Here is a 22,771-nt window from a genome sequence, read left to right as displayed (position 1 = left end):
TATTGTGTCTCGGCTGGGTCAGAGTGTGGAGATTCCTAGATGGAATTTTTTCCAGTCTGGGGCCTCATTGGCGGTGGATCGCGTTTCTTCCTGTTTTTTTTGTGCTTCCTTAGGGGGCGTATCTATGGGCGTGTCTTTGGTTGCTTGCCGACCTGCTGGCTAATTTTAGGGGATCAGGTGTTTTCTATCCCTTACTATCAGTTCTTTGCTCATGGCTTGTGTCATGGAGAATGTGGTAAATTCTGCAGTTGCCGCTACGTTGCATGACAGGGTTCATGTTCCTCCTGTCAAGGGAGAGGAGTTGGCCTTACGGCTAAGGTGCTCGACCTCGGACCTGGGGATCTGGGTTCGAGTCTCGGTAACGACGCCAGAACCTCCTGTGATTCCGGGCAACTTACTTAGTGAGAGCCGACCTTCTGGAAGTCCTATGTCACATACGCATATTCTTGGTTTCCCTGAATCTGTGGTTCCTATGGAGGTTGAATTATTTCGCAGTGTCAGCGTCCTGAGCCTGATTCGTTGCCCCTTCTTTCTTCATTGGAAACTGAATGGGAGGATGTGGCCATGGGTTCCTTTCCTCGTTTCCTGTATATACGGTATCCTCTGCAGGATTTTTCGGTACACATTCCTTCCTCGGTCACGGTGGATTCCTTGATGGCCGGTATGTCGTATCATGGGATGGTTGTTTGGGAGGTTTCCTCTCCTACTGACCCTGTGGATGGTACGGTGTGACGCACTTTTGCAGCGGCTGCTTTCTCCATCCGGGCTGCGGCCTGTTCTTGATATGCCGTCCAGCCTTTCTTACGGATTTTCAGTCTTTGGCTGTATTGTTGGACCTCGGGATAGATGTCTCTTCTACTCTGGGGTTAATGGTACAACATGATTCTTTGGGGACGGCTGCTTCGGCTGCTGGGTCTTCTTTTGCTGCGTGCAGGCTGTTGTGGCTCCGGTCGTGATAGGCTGATGCTGCACTGATGGGTCTACTGATGTGCATCCATTTCTCTGGTGTGTGCCTGTTTGGCTCTCGATTGGGGAATTTGTTTCGGTAGACGGCAGAGGCCCGTTTGCTTCTGGCTCCTGAGCGTTCTGGCCGCTTCCGGGCTTTTTGGTTCCCGAAGACCTTTTGGTCCTTCGCGGAGGGTACGTGCTGGTCAGCCCTTTCATGGGAGGGGGCATGGCCGGGGTGCTTCTTCCTTGGCCAAGTCCCGGTTCTCCGGTGATTTTGACTCCTCCCATCCCGCGTTCCAAGTCCTGTCTGGGTCGCTCCTGGAGTGTTTCCGGTTGGGGGTCGCCTCCCTTGCTTCTTGGACTCTTGGCGCGAGTCTGGGTCAGGTCGGTGGGTGCTGCTGGTGGTATCCAAAGGGGTTCATCTTGGATTTTCCCTGTCTCCCCCAGGCTGTTTCGGGTCCTCTCCGTGTCCCAGGGTCCTTCTTCTGCGGGGGCTTTTTTTGGAGGGTGTCGAATCCCTTGTTCTGTGGAAAGCCGTGATTCCCGTACCCGACGTTCTCTGTGGGTTTATTCTATCCTCTTCCTGGTGGCATTGGGCGAGGGGGTTCTCGGTCATGTGGGGATTTGTTTGGGTATATGCCTTTGTTCCTCTTCGGAATGGTTTCCCTCCGGGTTTTCCTCCCTCTGATCTTTCTTGGGGATTTTTTTGACTCCTTTGTCTTACAGGTTGCTTCTCTGCATGTGCCTGTTCGCCCGGATTCTCTGAGTTTTTTCTCCGTTGCTGCATCCTGGGTTGTCATGGGCGGGGTTGCATTTCCGGATGCTATGCCGTGTCCTGGAGCATCGCGATTTACTGGTGGATGTTCCGTGGTCATCCCTGGTTCCGTCGCGGGTATTGACTTTCTTTGGGGATCTGTTCGGGACTCGGTTGGGGTTGGTGTTCCTACCCCCTGATCGGTTCTGTCCCTGAGTCTGCTGTGTGGTCCCTGTTGTCGGGGCCTTCTCATCATGTGTGCCTGTGATTGCGGGTTCAGGGTCGGATGTCTGCATCTTTGTGGGCCATGCCATGGGCTCGCCTTCCCATACGCCTGTGGTTGTCCCGCACTTTGTTGCGTTTGGAACCCCTGTTCCCTAGATGTGGTTGTGTTTGTTCCCTGTGTCCCCGGAGGTTCGGGTGGTCCTGGTGTGATGGTTGGCCGAATGTCGTCTGTCCAGGGGCCGCCCGTTTCTGGTTGTTCCCTCGCAGGTTCTCACTGCCGTATCCGGCCTGCTGCGGTGGGGTTCTTCTCTGGGGGTTTCTATGACTCTGGGGTTTGGCCTCAGGCGGTGTTGTCTTGTTCTTCCAACTACGAGAGGCTGGGTCCTTCCTGTTGGGTCTGTTGACCTTTTCGGATCTCCGCGGGGTCACCGTGTGTGGGTCCGGACAGACTCTCACGTTCCCTCAGTTGCCTCAGCCGTCGATTTGTTGTTGGGCGGTGTTGAGCCTGGCGTCCCTGTTTGGCCTTTTCCTGACTGGTCGGGAATGCTTTGTGATGGATTGTCTGACCCGTGTGTTTCCATCCATGGGGTCTTTGTCTCTGCCACACTTGATGTTCAGATGGTTGCGGTGGATGTTTGAGTCTCCGATTGTAGACTTCTTTGCTTTCCGGACCTCGGCTGCATTCCGCTGTTTTTACGCGTTTATGCCTTGTCTGGATGCTTGGAGTGTGGTCGCTCTGTCGTTTCTTTGACTGTGGGGCCTGTTGCGTGCCTTCCTCCTGTTCCCCTGATTCCGTAGGTGTTGCGGGTGATCAAATGGGGGGGGGGGGGTCGTTTGTCCTTCTGGTTGCTCCGGGGTGGTGCCGTCGTCCTTGGTATCCCCTATTGCTGGAGTTGGATGTATCTCCGGGCTGGACGTTACCGTTCGTGCCTTATCCTCTGTTGGGTCCTCTTCTGCCTCTGCCTGTGTTCCGGTCCCTGGGTCTGCGGGCCTGGCTCTTGTGAGGGGGTCGCTGTTGCGTGAAGGTTGTTCTTTGCGGTTGCTGTCGTCATTCAGCAATCTCGGAGGCCTTCTACTCTTCAGTCCTACGCTGAGCGTTGGGATGGCTTTGCCTCTTGATGTGTGTGTCGCAGGCTGTCTTTGGCTTCTTTGGACCCTGCTCGGATTCTGGATGTTACTTGATGGTTTTCCTTTTGGGATTGGCCTTTCCGCTCTCAGGGCTCTATGGACCGCCGTTCGGGCATTTCATGTCCTGCCTTTGGTTCTGTTTTCTCCTTTGGTGGCTCGGCTTTTTGAGTCGCATTCTTTGCCACGTCCCAGTCCTATCTTCTGTTCTCCTCCTTGGGACCTTCCTCTGGTTTTGCGTTACTTGCAGTCGGCTCTTTTCGAGCCTTTGGAGTCGGTGGGCCTGGGGTTCTTGACACTCGAAGTGGTGTTTCTTGTGGCTATTTCATCTGCCAGGCGTATTGGTGTGCTGGGTGCCTTCCTGCGGTCTGCTCCATTTTTGGTCATTTGTCTGATCATGTGGTCTTGCACCCTCATCCTACGTTTTTCCTATGGTGGATTCTTATTTTCACCGTTCTGCTGCAGTGGTTCTTCCGATTCTTTGTCTTGATCCTTCCTAGGCTGAGGATTGCCTTCTCCGCCTGTTGGATGTGCGTCGTGCATTGTTGGTTTCTTTATCACGCACTTCTTCCTTTATACGGTTGACGATTTGTTTGACAACTTTGGTTTGTCTCGTCAGGGCCTGTAGCCTTCCCTGTCCGCTGTCGGTTGTTGGATTGAGGAGGCCATGCTGTTGGCTTATGGTTCTGTTTCTATTCTTCCCCCTCTGTCTGTTCGGGGTCGGTCCACCGGATCTGTTTCTGTTTCGTGGGCCGCTTTTCAGCGGGTGTCCATGGTGGATGTTTGCCGGGCTGCCACTTGGTCGTCCCCGCTTACTTTCCAGTCCCGTTATCACCTTCGGATTGGGGGTGGGGGTTCTGTTTTCCTTGCCTCTTCTGTACTGTCGGCTGGGATTCCTTGAGGTGTATGTTTCTGTGGAATTTTGTACCTATTGTGGTTAACATTTGTTTCTCTACATGATTCTGTGTAGTGTTTTCCTTGCATGAAGCTGATTGCTTTGGTATCGGCTCATGGGTAATTACTGTGGCGAGGAAGACAGGACGAGGAGGTAATGCCCCGGTTACTTACCGGTAATCTTCATTACTCCGAGTCCATATCTTCCTCGCCACAGTATAGTTTCCCTTCCCTCCCGGCCCTGTTGGTGGCTTCATGTCTGCGGCTTGGTTCTTCAGGTCGTGTTGGTCTTTCTGTATCCCTTTATGGGATTGGCTGGAGCCACTGGGGGCCATCTTGGAGGAGGGAGAGGGAGACTAGAGCGCTGTTTTTTTATGCTTGGAGTTCTGTGTGGAGCCGGAGGCTCATGGGTAATTACTGTGGCGAGGAAGACATGGACTCGGAGTAATGAAGATTACCGGTAAGTAACCGGGGCATTCCTTGACACAAACCACACATTCAACGTGTTCCACTTAGAGCCATGAAAGTGTAAAACACAATCATGTCTAGGGAGGTGAGCGGAGGCGCAAACAGTATCATAAGGATTGTCCACTTGTCAGTATGCATTCATAATCCTATTTGTCATATTTGCCTATTAGAGTTAAGCAGAAAGATCTACGGCTGGTAGCTGCTCTTTAGGAACATTATGATTATTCTAGTAGTAAAACACTACTGGATAATAAAACAATATCCTGGGCTCAAACATCAATGTATAAATTAGAAGAAACTGTTGATGTTTGGGGAAAACTCAATCATCAACCATGGGTGCCATATCACCATCATTCATGACCAGTCATTTTTTCTTTTTTCTAGTGAAGAGAGTTGGGAAACATAATTTACAACAATGTTTTAACAACACAGTCCATTTACCACATAGACTTTACAACGCAAGACTTTACCACGCAGGCCTTTACCATGCAGGCCTTTACCATGCATTTGAAGTATAGGTCAGGTAAGTATATGTGTTCTGTGTTTTTTTAGTTCAAAATGTTAATGTTGTCCATGACATATTTACCCAACTATAACACCACTTTAACCTTTGGCTTTCTCAGTGAATTTCTAAGTAAAAAAAAAAAGATATTTTTATCACACTAAACTATAACTTTACTTTAACCTTTGTTCTTTTCAGTGCATTTCTATGTTTTCTTTAACATAAAGTAATATTTTATGATAATATGTAAAGCCAACCCCCCGCCACACATGGCTATTGGGGGGTTGCCCCCTCCACAGGCAGCCAACCCCACGCTGACAGGAAACCAAATCTCCGAATCTTGTAATGGCTGGCAGCAATATTTTTCTCATGTGGCTGGCAGTCAATCAGAGTGCTCACTCCCGCTGGAGTCTGACTCCAGTGGAAGCAAATTGGCTTAAGAGAAAAAAGAAGCTCCCTGGGCCAATCGGAACACTCTTTTTTTGAATTGGTGCTCCAGCGAGACTCTCGTGGACCCAACCGTCCGGATACACAAGTATTTTTGAACCTTTATTTTCCAAAAAGCACTGAAATGATTTATGCCAAATCACAAAAAGCACAATCTGCAGACCAAGATCTATCTTCCTGCCAAATTCGGTTTAATTTGGTTCAAGAGTTTTGCGCTTAGGCGTGGTAAAGGCATGTGTTGTGAAAAATGTGTGGAAAAGGCATGTGTGGTAAAAGTATGCATTGTAATGTCATACAACCGTAGCGAGTCACTAACGTTAAAGAAGTAAGTAGGTGGGGGCACCATGGTTGTAAAACACAAGCACTGGCAAAGCTAATAGCTATCCCCATGCAAAAGCTATTAGCTTTGCCAATGTCTTTTAGGCATGTTGTACAGGGGAAACGGCCACTACAACGAGGCCGTTTCAACGAAAACCATAACCACGCATGCATTACAACGCATGCGTGGTTACAACGACTGCCTTTACCACGCATAATTTTACTACGATGTACGTAGTAAAGGCATGTGTGGTAAAGGGTAAAAATAAAAAAGGGGGGCTTGGGGGGGCTTGCCCCCCCAAAAATAAACCACTAACCTTTAGAGGAGATGTGCAGGAAATCGGCGGCGCAGGAGAAGGAAACGGCCCGTTTTTTTTCTATTTATGACGTCACCACGGAAAAAACGTGGAGAAGGAAAAGCGTGAATATAGTATTCCGTTGTAACGCATGCGTGGTAAAGGCATGCGTTACAACGGAGTTCGTTGTAAGATCATACAACCGTTGTACAGCAGAGTGGCTGTACAGCATGACTAAAAGTGAAGTTTGTAAAAAAAAGAAAAACCGCTATGATGGTATGGTAAAAAAAAAAGCTATGACGCAGCCAGTACTGGCTACATCAGAGCAATGTTTTTGTTATGACGGGGGGTGGGAGCAACACAGACAACGGGAAGGTGTGGGTGTAAAAAAAATTCTCTATGCTACCAGGATTTCACCTGAAGGAAACAAATATATCTTAGCTTCAATATGCAATTCTTATCATAAATATGCACTTCACTAATGCAGATCTCCTAAGTGTGGTATCAATGGGGTTGTATGCTGCATTCAAAGTTAGGGCACAGACATCGCTGTCCTCCAAGTTCATCACAGCTTCAACACCTTGGCCCAGGCGAAAGCCACTTATTGAATGGAAGATAGCACTGGAAGAGACTGACTCCTGGAGGTGTCTTGTGTCAAACTTTCAATCAATTTACCGGAATAGGAAGCAAAGAAATAGGCCTAAATTCAGTCAATCCACTGCCTTTATTAATTTTTTTTTAAGATCGGACAGTCTGATGGAACCCGGTCAGTAACCAAATAATAATTTACTACAGCAGTTGGCAGGGGACTAGTTAAATGTTGCATTTGCATTAGGCTTATTGATTTGCCCAAGCTTCTTCAGTTCACTCACATATAGACAGGAAAATGATACAATAAATTTGTTTGAATAACAGCTTGATTATTATTACAATCAGATAGCAAATGAAGAGGCAGCCTCTGTCGTGATACCAGTTATTATAGAATGCCCTCTCTGAAGCATAGGAAGCTAATGATTCTACTAGGTCTTGAGATGCTTCAAATGTGGAGGCAATGGCAGCAGGATGGGCCAGATTTTCTCTTGTTGTATGTAGCTCCTGAGGACAGTTTGCGGCATCACCAAGTTTTTGAGAGCAAATGTCATTCTTTGCCCGTGTCAGCACATGAACATATTTCCTTAGCTGTTGTTTAACTAGCAAATAAGCACACTTCTTTTAATGTTGCCTCCATTTCCATTACACAGATGTTTCCAGGGGTCACTTCGATACAGTTCAAAAGATAAATGGCTTTCTATCGTTCAGCTACTGATGAACTGATCCACACATTAGTCAACATTAAAGATTCCCTCTGCTAGTGCCAGCTGAAATTATTTTGGGTGTTATTGGCACCATCTTGAAAATCCAAAAATATGGATTTAGCAGTCAAAGATAAAACAAAATGCAAGAACACGGTACAAAAAACAATCACATAAAGAGGTGAGATGCTAATTTCATATTCTCAGATGTAGTAGAAAGCATGTGTGGTTGCACACTACCTTATCATTCCTAGCGCTTGTTGACATTTGGTTCAACTGCTTATGTTTAGGAAAAATGCATCTAGTTCGACATAGAACTCAAGGGTTCTTAATTTTAGATAACCAAAAAATAGACTAAATAAATGTTATTTCGTAATGGCTGGATTATGATAAATGAACCACAACAGTTCCATTATGGACTACCAAGGAACAGGAAATGTTGGTAGGTACAGCATTTAATACTGAAGATCAAAAGAAAACATAGTAAGTCTCTGAAGGTATAGAAAGACACCATCCCACCCATCAGTGGTCCTATACCTGTTGATTTCTTTGTAGGCGTAGAAGGTGACTGTCCAACCTAATCTATGGAAATGTAGACAACAAAGTCTTCAATGCTCCAGAATGACCCACTTTGCTATTTAACTGTAGATGACTTTCAAGACACAGATGGAAACTTACCAACCTCTCCTATGGGATGTACCGGACAACTTTTGTGCAGAAGGGAAGTCCAGCTCATCTTCTGGGATGAACATGGCGAAACCTTTAATGGTACTGAACCAATTCACCTATATTTATTTGACGGTACAGATGGGGACTGTCCAACCTATCGTCATGAACATACCTGACAAAGTCTTCAAAGGTGCGGAAGGAGACCATCCCACCCATTCTTTGGCATGGCGGAGTGAAGGAGCTGTCAAGGAGGACATCACTGACACTGGCTACGTGGAACATGCCATAATGGTTCAGGTTGGAGGAAAATGACATCCTAAATAGCAAAACAAGAATGAAGTCAGAAGCAAGAAAACAGAAACTCAACAGACTACAAATACATTGGTAAAGTTAAAACAGAAGGATCCCAAACAGACTGCACTATTTCCAAACCTTGATAAACCTGAAATATCACCAAATGAGCAACATTGGCAATCTTTTTCCTGGGACTACCATTATTGCACATAAATCCACGATGCTACTGTGCATGCATTGAAAATAGTGCTTAATCTTGCAGATTTTCTACAAAGTACCATGTATACAGCATAAACTCATGGGACTCGCTTCACATAGCCAGAAAGAACAAGTTACTTACCTTCGGTAACGATATATCTGTAAGAAACAGTAGTTAGTATTAGATTCCTTACCTTAGAATATCCCCAGGCGTCAGTCTGGATCCGGAAACTTTTGCGTAGCAGTACCCCTGTGCGTCGGTAGGCGTCGTCTGCAGGCGTCCCCTGCGGCTCCGCGTCGTCGGCGTCGTGCGCCGTGATGACGTCGCTGGAGTATATAGACGCCGCCTCCGCGCGCTGACGTCAGTTCTTTGCACACAGCTTTTCCGCGCCAGAACACGCAGAGCCATGTGAGAACCAACACTGGTGCCATTTGAAAACTAGGGCCCTGAAAGGGATGTCCTTAACCCTAGGTAGCAGAACGGGGAGGATGGGAGGGGCGGTAAGGAATCTAATACTAACTACTGTTTCTTACAGATATATCGTTACCGAAGGTAAGTAACTTGTTCATCTGAAAGAAACAGGTTAGTATTAGATTCCTTACCTTAGAATAGATACCCCAGCAATACCAACCCCGGTGGTGGGTCTGCGAACCAATACAACCTACACCAGAAAGTCCTGGAGGACCGAACGGCCAAAGAAGCCATCCCTCCGGACTTGACTGTCCAGGCAGTAGTGCCTCGCAAAGGTGTGCAGCGAGGCCCACGTGGCCGCCTGGCAAATGTCCTGCAAAGGGACTCCCCGGCCCAGGGCAGTAGTAGCCGCCGTGGCCCGAGTGGAATGGGCCCTCAGCCCAACAGGAGGCTCCTTCCGAGCCAAAGAGTAGCATGCTTTGATGCACAGGACGACCCACCGAGAGATGGTCCGTTTCTGTACCGCCCTTCCCTTCTTCTCACCCACGTAGCCAACAAACAGTTGGTCATCCACCCGGAACTGGCGTGTGCGATCCATATAGAATGAAAGCGCACGTTTTGGGTCCAGACGATGGAGCCGCTCTTCATCCTTTGAAGGATGCGGAGGCGGGAAGAAGGAGGGCAAGGTGATGGACTGCCCAATGTGAAAAGCAGAGACTACCTTGGGCAGGAAAGAAGGTCTAGTCCGAAGAACCACCTTATCAGGATGAACAGACAAGAAAGGAGGTTGAATAGAAAGAGCCTGGAGCTCACTCACTCTCCTGGCAGAGGTGATGGCTACCAGGAAGGCCGTCTTTAAGGTGAGAAGACGGAGAGGACAGGAATGAAGGGGCTCAAAGGGAGCGCACATCAGGAAAGTCAAAACCAGGTTCAAGTCCCACTGAGGCATCACGAACGGAGCTGGAGGATACATGTGCGTGATGCCCTTCAAGAATCTTAACACAATAGGGGACTTGAACAAAGATGGCTGATCAGGTAGCCTCAAGAAGGCGGAAAGGGCAGAAAGATAGCCCTTGATAGTGCCCAGAGCAGAGCCCTGCTGGGCAAGGGAAAGGAGGAAGAGGAGAACCTCAGACAGAGGGGCAGAAAGGGGATCCACAGCCTTCGCTGTGCACCATGCCACAAATCTGTTCCACTGGCAGGCGTATACCGACTTTGTGGAGGGACGCCTGGCTGCCAGAATGACATCACAGACTTCAGGAGGCAAGTCAAATGGCCTCAACTGTCGCCGCTCAATCTCCACGCATGGAGGTGGAGACTGGACAGGTTCGGGTGGAGGACCGTCCCCTGCTGCTGCGACAGAAGGTCCTCCTGAAGGGGCAGGCGGATCGAGGGACCGACTGTCATGCTGAGTAGCTCGGGATACCAGTACCTTCGAGCCCAGTCCGGAGCCACAAGGATAACTTGGGCCCGGTCGCGCCTGATCTTCTTCAGCACTCTGGGCAGAAGTGGTATAGGCGGAAAGGCGTACAACAGACCGCAACTCCACTCGCGCCGAAAGGCGTCGCCGAGCGAGTGCCGTCTTGGAAACTCCAACGCGCAGAACTGATGACATTGCGCGTTCTCTTCTGTGGCGAATAGATCTAACCAAGGCTCTCCCCATTGCTGAAAGAGGCCTCTCGCCACATCCGAGTTCAGACGCCATTCGTGATCCACCGAGCACCGACGGCTGAGTTCGTCCGCCCTGGCGTTCAGAGAACCTGCCAGGTGTTGAACCGTCAGAGTCACGCCCTGACGTTCCAGCCATTGCCAGAGGCGCAGAGCCTCCTGGCAAAGGGTCCACGACCCCACACCGCCCTGTTTGTTGCAGTACCACATGGCGGTGGTGTTGTCCGTGAACACCTGCACTACACTCCCGTTGACAAAGGGGAGGAATGCCTTCAGTGCTAGGCGAATCGCCCGCAGCTCCAACATGTTGATATGGAGCCGGGATTCCGCCGGAGACCAGAGGCCTCTGATCTCCGCCTCTCCCAAGTGGCCACCCCAGCCTTGGAGGGACGCGTCCGTCACAACCACGTGCTCCGGCTGGGGAAGGGAGAGGGATCTGCCCCTGACCCAATCGCGGTCCGTAAGCCACCACTGCAACTGTCTCGCAGTGCCCTCCGAGATCAGGACATGGTCGGATAGGTTGCCCTGATGCTGGGCCCACTGAAACTTCAGGTCCCACTGCAGAGCCCGCATCCGCCATCTGGCGTGATGCACCAGAAGGATGCAGGAGGCCATCAGCCCCAGAAGCCGCAGCGTCAACCTGACCGAAACCCGGGATAACGGCTGAAAGATGGGAATCAGAGCCTGAATATCCCGGACCCGCCGTTCCGGAGGATAAACCCGAAACTGCGCCGAGTCGAGAACCGCTCCGATGAAAAGGAGCTTTTGAGAGGGACACAGGTGTGATTTCGGCACATTGATGGAAAACCCCAGCTCGTGCAGGAGGTCTGCCGTCCTCTGAAGGTGGTGGACGACTGTCTGGGGCGAGCCCGCCTTCAACAGCCAGTCGTCGAGGTAGGGGAAGACTGAAACCCCTAACCGGCGCAGATGAGCTGCGACCACCGCCATCACTTTCGTGAACACCCGTGGGGCGCTGGTAAGGCCGAATGGGAGCACGATAAACTGAAAGTGCTCGTGGCCTACCGTGAACCGCAGGTAACGCCGGTGGGCCGGCAGGACGGGGATGTGAAAATACGCATCCTGCAAGTCCAACGCTACCATCCAGTCTTGTGGGTCTAGAGCAGCCAAGACCTGAGCCAAAGTCAACATCTTGAACTTCTCCTTCCGGAGGAAGCCGTTGACGTTCCGTAGATCCAAGATAGGACGCAGGCCTCCCTTGTCCTTCTTGGGTACCAGAAAGTAGTGGGAGTAGCAACCACACCCTACTTCTGGCCCAGGAACGCGCTCGATGGCCCCCTTGGCCAAGAGGGCCGTAACTTCCTCCTGCAGAAGTGTCAAGTGGTCCCCCGACACACGGTGGTTCTGCGGTGGCATGGCTGGAGGAGTGGACTCGAAGGGGAGGGCATAGCCCCTTCGGACAAGCTGCAGCACCCACCTGTCCGATGTTATCGCGCGCCAGCGGGAGTGGTGATGGCGAACCCTGCCACCCACTGGCGTCACGTGAGCCCGAAAGCTCGGACTAGGAAGGCTTGGATGCAGCAGCGGAGGGAGGCGTGGACTGACCACGCCGCTGGCCTCTACCGCCACCACGGCGGAAACCACGGCCGCCACCGCGCTGGGGAGCGTTCTGCGTCGCGTGGCTGGCAGCACGTGTGGGACCTCCCCTCCCTTGGCCACGAAAGGGCCGAAACGAACCCGTCTGCTGGCGCTGGGTCGAAAGACCCAAGGACTTGGCCGTGACATTGGAGTCCTTGAAGCGCTCCAGCGCGTGGTCCGCTTTGTCACCAAACAGGCGACTGCCATCAAATGGCATGTCCATGAGTGAATTCTGGACGTCTGGCGAGAAGTTGGCAGATCTCAGCCAAGCATGGCGACGAATCGCCACCGTTGTGGACATCGCCCGTCCCAGAGAGTCGGTCGTGTCGAGACCACAACGGATCGAGTACCGCGCCGCATCCCGGCCTTCAACTAAGGCCCGTGTGAGCTTGTCCCGCACCTCCTGGGGACATTGCGGCAGACACTCCTCGACCGTATCCCACAGGGAGTGGGTGTAGCGGCCCAAGAGGCACGCGGTATTACAAGACCGCAGTCCAGCGCTCAAAGAGGAAAAGACCTTTTTACCAAATTGGTCATACCGCTTTGATTCCCTATCGGGCGGAGCCGACGGAAATGCGGACTGCGAAGTGGAGGCCTGGATCACCAGACTCTCCGGGGAGGGATGGGTGGATAAAAAGGCAGGGTCGTCCGAGCATGGACGGTGACGCCTTGCGACATTCCGGTCAACCGGCGCACCAGAAGCGGGCCTGGACCAGGTGCCCAAAAGGACATCCGACAGGGCCTCATTAAACGGCAGCAGAGGCTCCTGGGGGCATGACTGCGGTTTAAACACTTCGGTCAGAATGTTCGGTTTGACCTTCGCGACGGGGAGCTCAAGGTGCAAGGCCTTGGCAGCCCTCATCAGGACCACCGAATAGGCAGCACCTGCCTCAGACGCCACAGGGGACGGAGAGACAAACCCAGGGTTGGGCGACTCGTCCAGGCCACTGGCATCACCCAGATCACCTACCCAGTCCACATCATACTGGCAGGCACGGGATAGAGGGTCCTCAGACCCCTCCCAACCCTCCCCATACTCATCTTCATCATACCCATAATCTGGGTCGACGATATAGACATCGGGGTCAACGGGCCCCATCGGCGTCGGATCCGGCGTCGGCCGACGCCGGTCCGACTCCGCGTCCGGAGTCGGGGAGGAAAGGGGGGTGGCGCCGCGCGGCGGCGGTGCCGGGGACCCGACGCCGGCCGGAGCCGACGGCGGAGTCGCTGCACCACGCGGGGGCGGTACCACGGGTTGGCCCACAGGAACCGATGCCGGAGAGGCCGGGAGACCAGCCGGCGACGAACCAGAGGGAACCAGCGGCGCCGGGGCCGGAGCCACCGGCGGCGCCGGGGCAGGAGCACCCGAACCGCTCGGGCCCCCAGACGGGACCGACGGGCCCGCAGGCGCCGAAGGCCCCGCCGGAGGAGACCTCGCCCTCATAGCAATGAGGAAGGCCTCGATCTCCTCACGCGCCTTCCCCAGGGACCGACGGGTATGGGGTAGACGGCGTCGGCGACCCACGCGGGGCCGCGGGGGTGGGGTCACCCGAGCCCCCGGCCGCATCACGCGGGCGTCGGGGGGAGTCGGGGGTGCGATGGCGACGCCCCGACTTCTTGTGCTTACCTGACGAGCCGGAGGAATGGTGGCGACTCCCGGAGCGCCCATGGCGGCTCCGCGATCGTTCCCTCGACCGCTCCCTCGACCTCCGACCGGACCGGGACCGCTCTCGACGCGGGGCCGACACCCGGAGCTCGAGAAGCTTGCGGGACCGCTCCCGCCTAGCTTTTCCAGTCAAGGCCCGACAGTCGACGCAGGACTCCACGTCGTGGTCCGCGCCCAGACACCGGAGGCAGAGTCGATGGTGGTCGGTGACCGACATCATGCGGTCGCACTCGTCGCAACTCTTAAACCCAGGCATCCTACCGGCACCGTAGAAAGAATTAGTTTTACAAACACTTGGTCAAAAGACCGGAGTACTGCTCTTCGGATCTGCGCTAACTGGCGCGGAAAAAAGAAGAACTGACGTCAGCGCGCGGAGGCGGCGTCTATATACTCCAGCGACGTCATCACGGCGCACGACGCCGACGACGCGGAGCCGCAGGGGACGCCTGCAGACGACGCCTACCGACGCGCAGGGGTACTGCTACGCAAAAGTTTCCGGATCCAGACTGACGCCTGGGGATATTCTAAGGTAAGGAATCTAATACTAACCGGTTTCTTTCAGATTTCAGGAGTAAGTCACACCTGGTTTAGAGGAAAGACACTACTCAACGATGAAGTTTTGTTAATGGAGTCCATGGTGCACACTGTAATTGAAAGGTATGTGTAAACACCGAAACGGTATTGCCTGAACAGAAAGAATTCACATTTCTCATAATTGTTTTTGCAAAGGCAAGACCTAGAATACTACTTGAAATAGAAGAGGTGGTGCACAGCTACACTAAAAGTTTAACTAGAAATAATAGTAATAAACTGGATGCACTGAGCTTCAAGTCATTTTTTGAAGGGAGTCGATTTGAAGGCGTGCTTCGTGGGCCCCAGGGAAACACTTGGAGATTAGCTTAATGGAAAGGGGGGATCATTTATGAACAAATATTTAAGTATATCTAACTCACATTTTCTTAGGAATAAGCTGCTCCATATGCAAATACACTTTGTAAACATCATCTTATACCTTCACCTAAAACATGACTTAATGTATGGATATATATAATATGTGGTACAATCTTTCACAAAGACAGCTGGAGTGGTATATCAGTGGCCCAACAGGTGTTCCCACAGTAAAATATCGGACTTCACTAGGAAAATCTTATTCTACTCACTTAAACCTTGTAGGTCATTGCAACCAAACTGCATACACCACTACAGCTTATGATGCTGCTGTCAATCAAGAACACAACTCATGGGGGAGAGGGGTGTCCAACTGCCTACCAAGATGGCTGCGTAGGGCCGTAGCTCCCACCCCACACAAACATCCATAATTTTCTTCTTCTTTCAGTCAATTGTTTTCTTTTCTTCTTCTATAATGCAGTTGAGTGCTGAGGGACAAAAGACAATAGAGCCTTGGGCCTCGATTTCCTACTATCCCGGTTGCTAAAAGCAGACCTCTGTTCATAATGTTAAATACGTAATGTGAAATGTTATACAAATGAATAGTCCTAAAAGAGAGAGGTTGGTGCTTGCATCGCCGGAGTGGCTCCCCGTTCATGTTGCGCTCCTGCACGAGACTCATTTGGATGCAACATGGCCTCCTACTTTTGCCCTCAGATGGTGCTAGTTTCAACACTTTGCCTCATATAGTTCCTATGTCGAAGGGTGGTTGTTCTTATACGGAAGTCCATTGCCTTTTCTTTCATGCGGTGTATGTCGATCCTGAAGGAGGGGAGTTAATGGTAATCTATATGCTTCCAAAGTCGAGTCCTCTCCGTTCTTTGAAGATTTAGTCATGGTGCTGGAGCAACACGGATGACATAGCACAATTTGTGGCAAAGACTTTAATCTAGCCCTCGTTGCCACATAGATATAACCGGTCCTATCACCCCCGGACCATCCAAACGTGGTTCACAACCTCCTTGGTAAGCTGGAGGAGCATAGTCTCAGTGATGCATTGAGGCTAAAAATAGCTCGAAGATACCCTAGGTCCATAAAAGCTTCTCATGTTTAGATCATTGGTTAACAAGCGCCGAGTTGATGCAGGGGGTTGTTGATATCAAATACCTACCGAGAATGTTGACAGACCATCCCCCAGTAGTTCTAGCCCCGGTGTTGTTACCTTTTTATGCCGGATGGAGGGTCCCATCATTGGCTTTACAAGGTTGCATGTTTAATGGTTGGTGGTTACAAAAAAACTTTCGAAATAAATTAAACAGGGCTCTTTGTACCTCTATTCCACAATCGGAAAGGCCTTTAAGTTTGATTAGGAGGGATGGTGATCTCCATACAAGTGGAGATCACCATCCCTTATCCAGAGAGACAACAGACAGCTAAGTAGGAGGCTGAGTTAGCCACATTGGAGGAAGTGCATTTAACTGACTCAAATAATAATACTTTGGGTAACATTTATACATTGAATTTTGAGCACAGATAATAGGCAAAGCGCAAGTTTAAGTACCAGGGGGCGTTTGCCTTAGCTCGTAGACACGGTGAGCAGGAGCGACCCAGCAGGACTCTGGACAGGGTTCTCTGGCTACTTGCCCACCCTTAGTCACCAGTCTTTGTACCCAGGATGTTATGTTATGTTACACAGACTTGAAGAGAGCACTATCAATCGGGAGGATATCCTGACGCTGAGCAGGTGTGAGTCTAGCCACACCTAGAACCTAGTAGGACTACTTGAAAAGCTAGGTCTTCAGCAGGATTGTGAGGAGGAGGCTCTAATGTGTATGGCCAGGTCGTTCCATATTTTAGGAGCAATGCAGGAGAAGGTTGGATCTCGTTTTCCATATGCACATGATCTGTGCAAGAAGGAGTCTTGATGAGCAGAGATGTCCGGAAGGTTTGTGAAAGCAGATGTGATTGTTGAGGTATGTTGGGCCAGAGTTATGTAGTGTTTTGAAAGTGTGGGTGAGGAGTTTGAATTGTGCTCGTTTGTGAAAGGGGAGCCAGTGGAGCTCCTTCAGGTGTGATGTGATGTGAGTGTGGCCTGGAAGGTTAAGAGTGATTCTGGCTGCAGTTCTGAATGGTCTGTAGCCTTCTAATGAGATCCGGGCAAAGAGGGTGTTCCCATAGTCCAGCTTGTTAGTGACCAGGGCATAAGTGACTGTTTTCTGGCCATTTTAAAATCTTTCTCAGCATTTCAGGGTATGGAAGCATGAGGTGGTTTCGGCATTGACTTGGACGGTTATGTTGAGGTTGCTGTCAATGATGATACTGCAGTTCTTGGAGTGGGGGGGTGGGTGTTGGTCCTAGCTCTGTTGCCCACCAAGTGGAGTCCCAAAGTGATGTGCTCTTCCTGAAGATAACAATTTCAGTCTTGTCGGTGTTCAGCTTTAGACAGTCGGTCTTCATCCAGTGGGTGATTTTAGTCATACAGGCACTGAACTTAATCAGTGTACTGGGTGTCTTCTCCACGAGGGAGAGAATGAGTTGTGTGTCGTCAGCGAAGGAGAGGACACTGATGTTGTGAGAGTAGATGATGCTGGCTATAGGGATCATGTATGCATTAAAGAGGGTGGGCTCAGGGAGCATCCTTGCTGAACTCAGCAGACTAGGTCCAGAGTCTTCTAAGGTGTACTGTGCCAGGCTGACTATCTAGGTCCTTCCAGTTAGGCAGGAGCAGATCCATTAGAATGTATGTCCTTGGATTCCGATACGTGTAGGCATTGTATGAGGATGGGGTGGGAACTGTGCTGAATGCTGCAGAGATGTCCAGGAGGATCAAAACCGCCGTGTCTCCTCTGTCCAGATTCATGCACATGTCATCCCTGGCGAGGATGAGGGCAGTTTCCATGCTGTGCCTGGGTCTGAAACCAAACTGAGTGGTGTTGAGGAGTTGATGGTCATGGAGTTATTCAATGAGGTGTCTGTTAATGATTTTCAATAAGACCTTGGCTATGAATGGTAGCAAGGAGAGATTGGTCTGTAGTTAGCAAGCATTGAAGGGTCTGCAGAAAATTTCTTGCAATGGGAGGACAGCTGTATGTTTCTACGGTTGTTGAAGAGGTGGAGGCATTCAGAATGGGTGTGAGCCTGGCGCTGATGGGTTGCAGTCAGTGGTGTGTGCATGTTGGTCCAGGAAGGGGATGCTGAACTTTACGTGGGTGTGGTCTGGTCCACCCTGATGTTGTCGAAGTTTGGTAATAAATAGGGTTCAGAAGGTGTTTGGCAACGTGGGTAAATCCCTTTATGCGTTGGGCTTAGGCCCAGGCATCCACGGTCTTCAGTTAGAGCTCTTGGGTTGGAGTGGTCTTTCAGGTGAAAGTACAGGTCCAAAAGTAGGAAATAATTGCTAGCATCGATGGCGAGAGGTGCAACGAAGTCCCTGATGGTGTTGGCGAAGTTGGTTCATGGCCCCGGTGTAGATAAGAGTGCTGCTTAGGGTGACGTTGGCTGTGACCGTGGAGGTTGAACGACAGATGTTCCATGTTGGAGTATGGCGTGTCCGCAGATGTGGTGCAGCTGATGGTGTTCTTTTGGATGAAGGTGATTCTGGTTCCGGGTTTGTGCAGTCTGTCTTGCCTGCCAATCTTGTAGCCTGTAGGGAGATGTCTGTGGCGATGTAAGGTGCAGATGCAGGGTTCAGCCAGGTTTCTGTTAGGAAAAGTAGATCATGGGCATTTTCATGCAGCAGGTCCCTGATCTCTCTGGTGTGTATGGTGAGTGAATGGTTTTTGAGGAGCATGCATGCGAATGTGGAGTGTTGTGTGGCTGGTGGCAAAATTATGTGAGACGGTGGGATGTTGTGTGCTGTTGGTGCGGTGAGCTCTGGGTGTCGGTAAGTGAATAAAAACTTGCAGAAAGCGCAGGTGAATGCGCTGTCGGTTTTTGTGCTGCGTTGAGGCAGCAGCATGTGGAGCAGCGGCCGCGGTTGAGGGTTGAAGTGGGAGTGGCAGGAGTATCAGGGTTCCTGGTGCTGGAAACATTACAGGCGTGGATGGGCACAGACGCTGTGGCAGCCATTAAGTAGGTCCTGGGGGGGAGAGAGGGGTGGTGTCACTTCCAGTACAGATGGGTGATGGGAAATCCAGTGATGTCATTTCCTGTGCAGATGGGTGATGGAAATGAGTCCTTTTGCTTTGCTTCTTATTTTAAAGACAGTCTTGGTGGGAAACCAGTGATGTCATGTCCTGTGTAGATGTATAATGAAAAGTCCAGTGAGGTCACTTCCTGTGCAGATGAAGAACAGCACCATAGCAAGAACTTGTTATTATTAAACCACATTTTATAGGTCTGAAGTCTGCCCTATCCCTGAGGCCATGTTGTCTTACTAGATGACGTGGTCCTGGCCTGAGTGAGAGAGGTGTTAAGGGAACCCAGACTGGCTTACATATAAGAATGATAAAGTGACCATGGCCCCCTATTGGCTGATGTTTACAATGAGGCAGAGGAGAAGGGTTGATTACCCTGAACTTTCAAAGAGGCAACTATAACAATAATGCTTAAGCCAAGTTAGGACCCAGCCAAATGTCAATTATATCGTCCCCCTCATTTGTAAAATCAAAATACTAGTCAAAGTTATAGCAGCTAGGCTTGTTCATTATACGGGTAGGCTAGTGCTCCTCAGCAACAAGGGCTTTATCCCGGGAAGAGACACTTCCAATAATCTGCATATCTTATTTGCATTAAAGGAGCAAATTTATCCAGAGGTCGGAACGTTCTCAGTGTTTTTATATGCAGAAAAGGCCTTTTGACTTCTTCCTCACCTGGTCATTCCTGTATGTGGTGCCAGGAAGTATGGGATCAGGTATATCCATGCTTACTGCTGTATGTGGAGGACAAGGGCAGAGTGAGAGTGAACAGTGCACTGTCCTCTAGGTTCCCAAGTGGTGGGGTACCGAGCAGGAATGCCCACTCTCATCCTCATTTGCTTTGGCAATTGAACCTCTAGCTTGTAAAATTAGACACCACTTGTATAGAGGGATATCCTTCCTGGATGGGAGGATGATACTTTTGCTATATGGGGATGAAACTCTAGTTTAGGTTAAAGGTACTGGTCACAATCTCCCACTTTTATTAAGAGAAATAGTATGATATGGTGGTATGTCTGGCTTTAGATTCATTTGAAAAACTGAGCCATTCTCTTGTACTCTGCCTATCACACAGCCAACTACTGAATTTCCATGGAACTGTGATGAATTAGCCATTAAATATCTGAGAATTATGATGCACCATGATAAGGAACACCTTATCCTTGACAATTATGGCCCTGTCTTGAACAGGTTAAAATACCAAGTGGAGAGGTGGGTTAGTAGGCTTCCACCGTTGATGGCTGGCCATATTGTCATTATCAAAATGGTGGTATTACCCAAATTCCTTTGGTTGTTCATAAACCTCCCATTCCCTGTGAAAATGTTGTTCTTTTATACTCCAAGACTATACTAACCAGGCTGATACGGGCCAGGAAACAACCTCGGGTAAAGTTGGACACTCTGATTCTACCTTTGGAGAGGAGATTTAGGGTTTCCTGACCTATATATTTACTATCTGACTAGACATGCCCATTACACAGTTTACTGCTGGGATCCAGATTTTTGTTTGCGGCACCTGGTGATTAAGAGAGATCAATTAGCATATATTCCTCAGGTTCTTTTTCTGACTTCTCTGGATACCAAGCAACCTAGGCCTTCTCTTGACATCCATTCCTGGTGCTGTGTGTGGTGCAAGTCCTAGTGCACAGGGCTGGCCATACCTTACTTTAAACCCCAGTTGTAGTTCTGGTAACTACATCTCTGTGCAACAAAGGGATCACTCAAATGTGGCACCTTTTCCCAGAGGGAGAATTCTTAACGTTAAAAGAATCCTTCTGAACGTTAGAGGCTGGTTGTAGTCAAAGGCTACAACCAGCCTCTTGACTATTTTAGCTATTTAAATTACCAGCCACCCTGAGAGCCAGCAAGCACCTTCTTCAGTTTAGGAAAACTCTTAAAAATGGCTGTTCCCTATATAACCGATCTGCACCAAAGGAGTCCAGATAATGAATTAGCAGCCTACTGGTATTATGCCCTGCTCTAATGAGGTCAGCGCGAGGATACCTATGAGGTGAAAGATGCACATCACAAATATAAATAATAATTTTCAAGTATTTAAGATTTAAATTAGCTATCAAGGACGCATTTCAAACATTTCTCTATAAACCCGCTGAATATTGCCTTTTGACCCTGTTACTGTCTACCAACAGCAACAGGAGAGTTTATCCACACTATACAGTATGTACACTGCAGCTATGGGGGCCTCTCTTTCACTGTCCAAGCGGTACTGGAAGAAAGATAGGGTATTGGGAATTGAGGACAAGGTACGGAAATGCTGTTGCTCTCAGGTCAAGCAGGTTTCTTTTAACTATAGACAGAAACAGCTCCATTTTAAATTCATAAACAGAATGTATTACACTGCTAGGTCTATGAACAAATTGGACCATGTGACAAGTACCCATTGTCAGCGATGCCCTGTGGCAAACTTCCGCCATTTGGTCTTCTATTTTCTCTTTTTGTCAAAAGGTGGGAAAATTATTGAAGAGATTACGTGGTGTAAGTTGGTACTAACTCCTGTCCTGGCTTGCTGGCTTACACCAGTTATAAGGATTACAGTCATGTTGCTGCTTTTGGCCTACCATAGAGTAGCCATGGCCTTATTGAAGGGTCCCCATCAAAAAAGGAAGCACGACTGCAGGACACTGCTTACTATAATGACTTGGAGGATTACTTTGCCATGCACCAACCCTGCGGTGTAGGCTCTGGGACTTTTGGGGCAAACTGCAAAATTACTTTCAACTCCAGACATAACCAGACTGGCAGATGCTTGGAAATATTTTACATACTGTGGGTAATTTGATTTGTTCTTTTAAGGGTTGTGTTTCCTCTGACTGCAAGGAAGTTGCAATATGTGAAATGCATAATGTGCTATTTTGTAACCTTCTTGTATATGTCTGTAAAGTTTGCATCTTACAACCATAGCACCTATCGAGGCCACCATGGCCCTTTCCTGATGGTGCTGTCATTATTTTCCTTTTAGCCCTTATTGTTTGCTACTTGACCTCGAATTAGAGACGTGGTGGAAAATTCAGGTTGCTTTGTATTGTAAATCATCGACTAATGTGCACACTGAACAGTTTATCTGAACGTCATCCTTGAAAACATGGTAAAAAAACATACACAACTCATTGCAACTTTATTTGTCCCTCAGCAAATCCCATTGCAACTTTCATGCCCACGTGGCTATGTTACCGTCAATGAACCACCCACTGTAAACTATTGATGCAATTCACTACAACTTTACTACACATCCTATAGAATCTTAGGGTTTCCAACCCTAGCCCATCTGTCATCTGACATGTCTATGCACATACTTTTGGGACAAAATACAGTTGCATCATAAACAAAACAGCCCACACACTTTTTTGTGGGAAAACTGTTGAGTGTTTATTCATATTCTGTTATGCAGTATACAGGTAGTACCGTTATCTTACGGGTGATCATACGAGTGCAGCGCAGTTTAGGACTAACCACTGACACCTATCCTGAAACAATCTTCTGCCACCGGGTATTACACTGCCATCTTATTATTCATCCGGTGCTGTATATTTCGCATTGGGGCAGCGGCCTCTGCTGCTGGCCACTGAATGAGCTGTGGCGCCCACCTAAATAACCCCGCTGACCTCCCAGAAGTGACCTCATACCAGGGGTCACGGCGGAGGCGCGAGCTTGCACTGGCCAACTTCAAGGCCAGGTACCCACTGAAAAAAGACTACCCCTGGGCCGTGAGGAAACAATAAGGGGTCGTCCTCTCTAGTGTCCCCCTAAGTGGCGATCCACCTCCTCTCAATAAAAGCCTGACAGATTGCCCACTGCAACTTTATGGCTTAATGCAGAGTGGCCACAACAGATTAAATCCATTGCAAGGAGCTTGCATATCTAACTTCAACTACACAATGCACAGTGACTTGACCACACATCCTACAGCTATTTTACATGTCACTGCGACTATATTCCGTTTTGCCCCCCCCGTAT

At 49.6% G+C, this 22,771-nt stretch overlaps 1 protein-coding gene across 6 annotated transcripts in view; it reads right to left on the bottom strand.

Moving 5' to 3' along the window:
* Positions 1-22,771, bottom strand: part of ACACA (acetyl-CoA carboxylase alpha) — a 1,199,721-nt gene that overhangs the window by 626,183 nt on the left and 550,767 nt on the right. For all 6 annotated transcript variants that reach the window (XR_013608606.1, XM_078679777.1, XM_078679779.1 and 3 more), the window contains one exon: positions 8,111-8,254. Coding sequence is in view for 5 of the 6 variants with exons in the window: in XM_078679777.1 (XP_078535903.1) it covers positions 8,111-8,254 (144 nt within the window). In the remaining variant the exon portion in view is untranslated. The remainder of the gene's footprint in view (positions 1-8,110; positions 8,255-22,771) is intronic.

This window comes from Lissotriton helveticus, chromosome 3_1 (genome assembly GCF_964261635.1).
Source record: "Lissotriton helveticus chromosome 3_1, aLisHel1.1, whole genome shotgun sequence".
NCBI lineage: Eukaryota > Metazoa > Chordata > Amphibia > Caudata > Salamandridae > Lissotriton > Lissotriton helveticus.
Note: the sequence above shows the minus strand (reverse complement) of the source record. Positions and strands in the feature narration are given on the sequence as shown.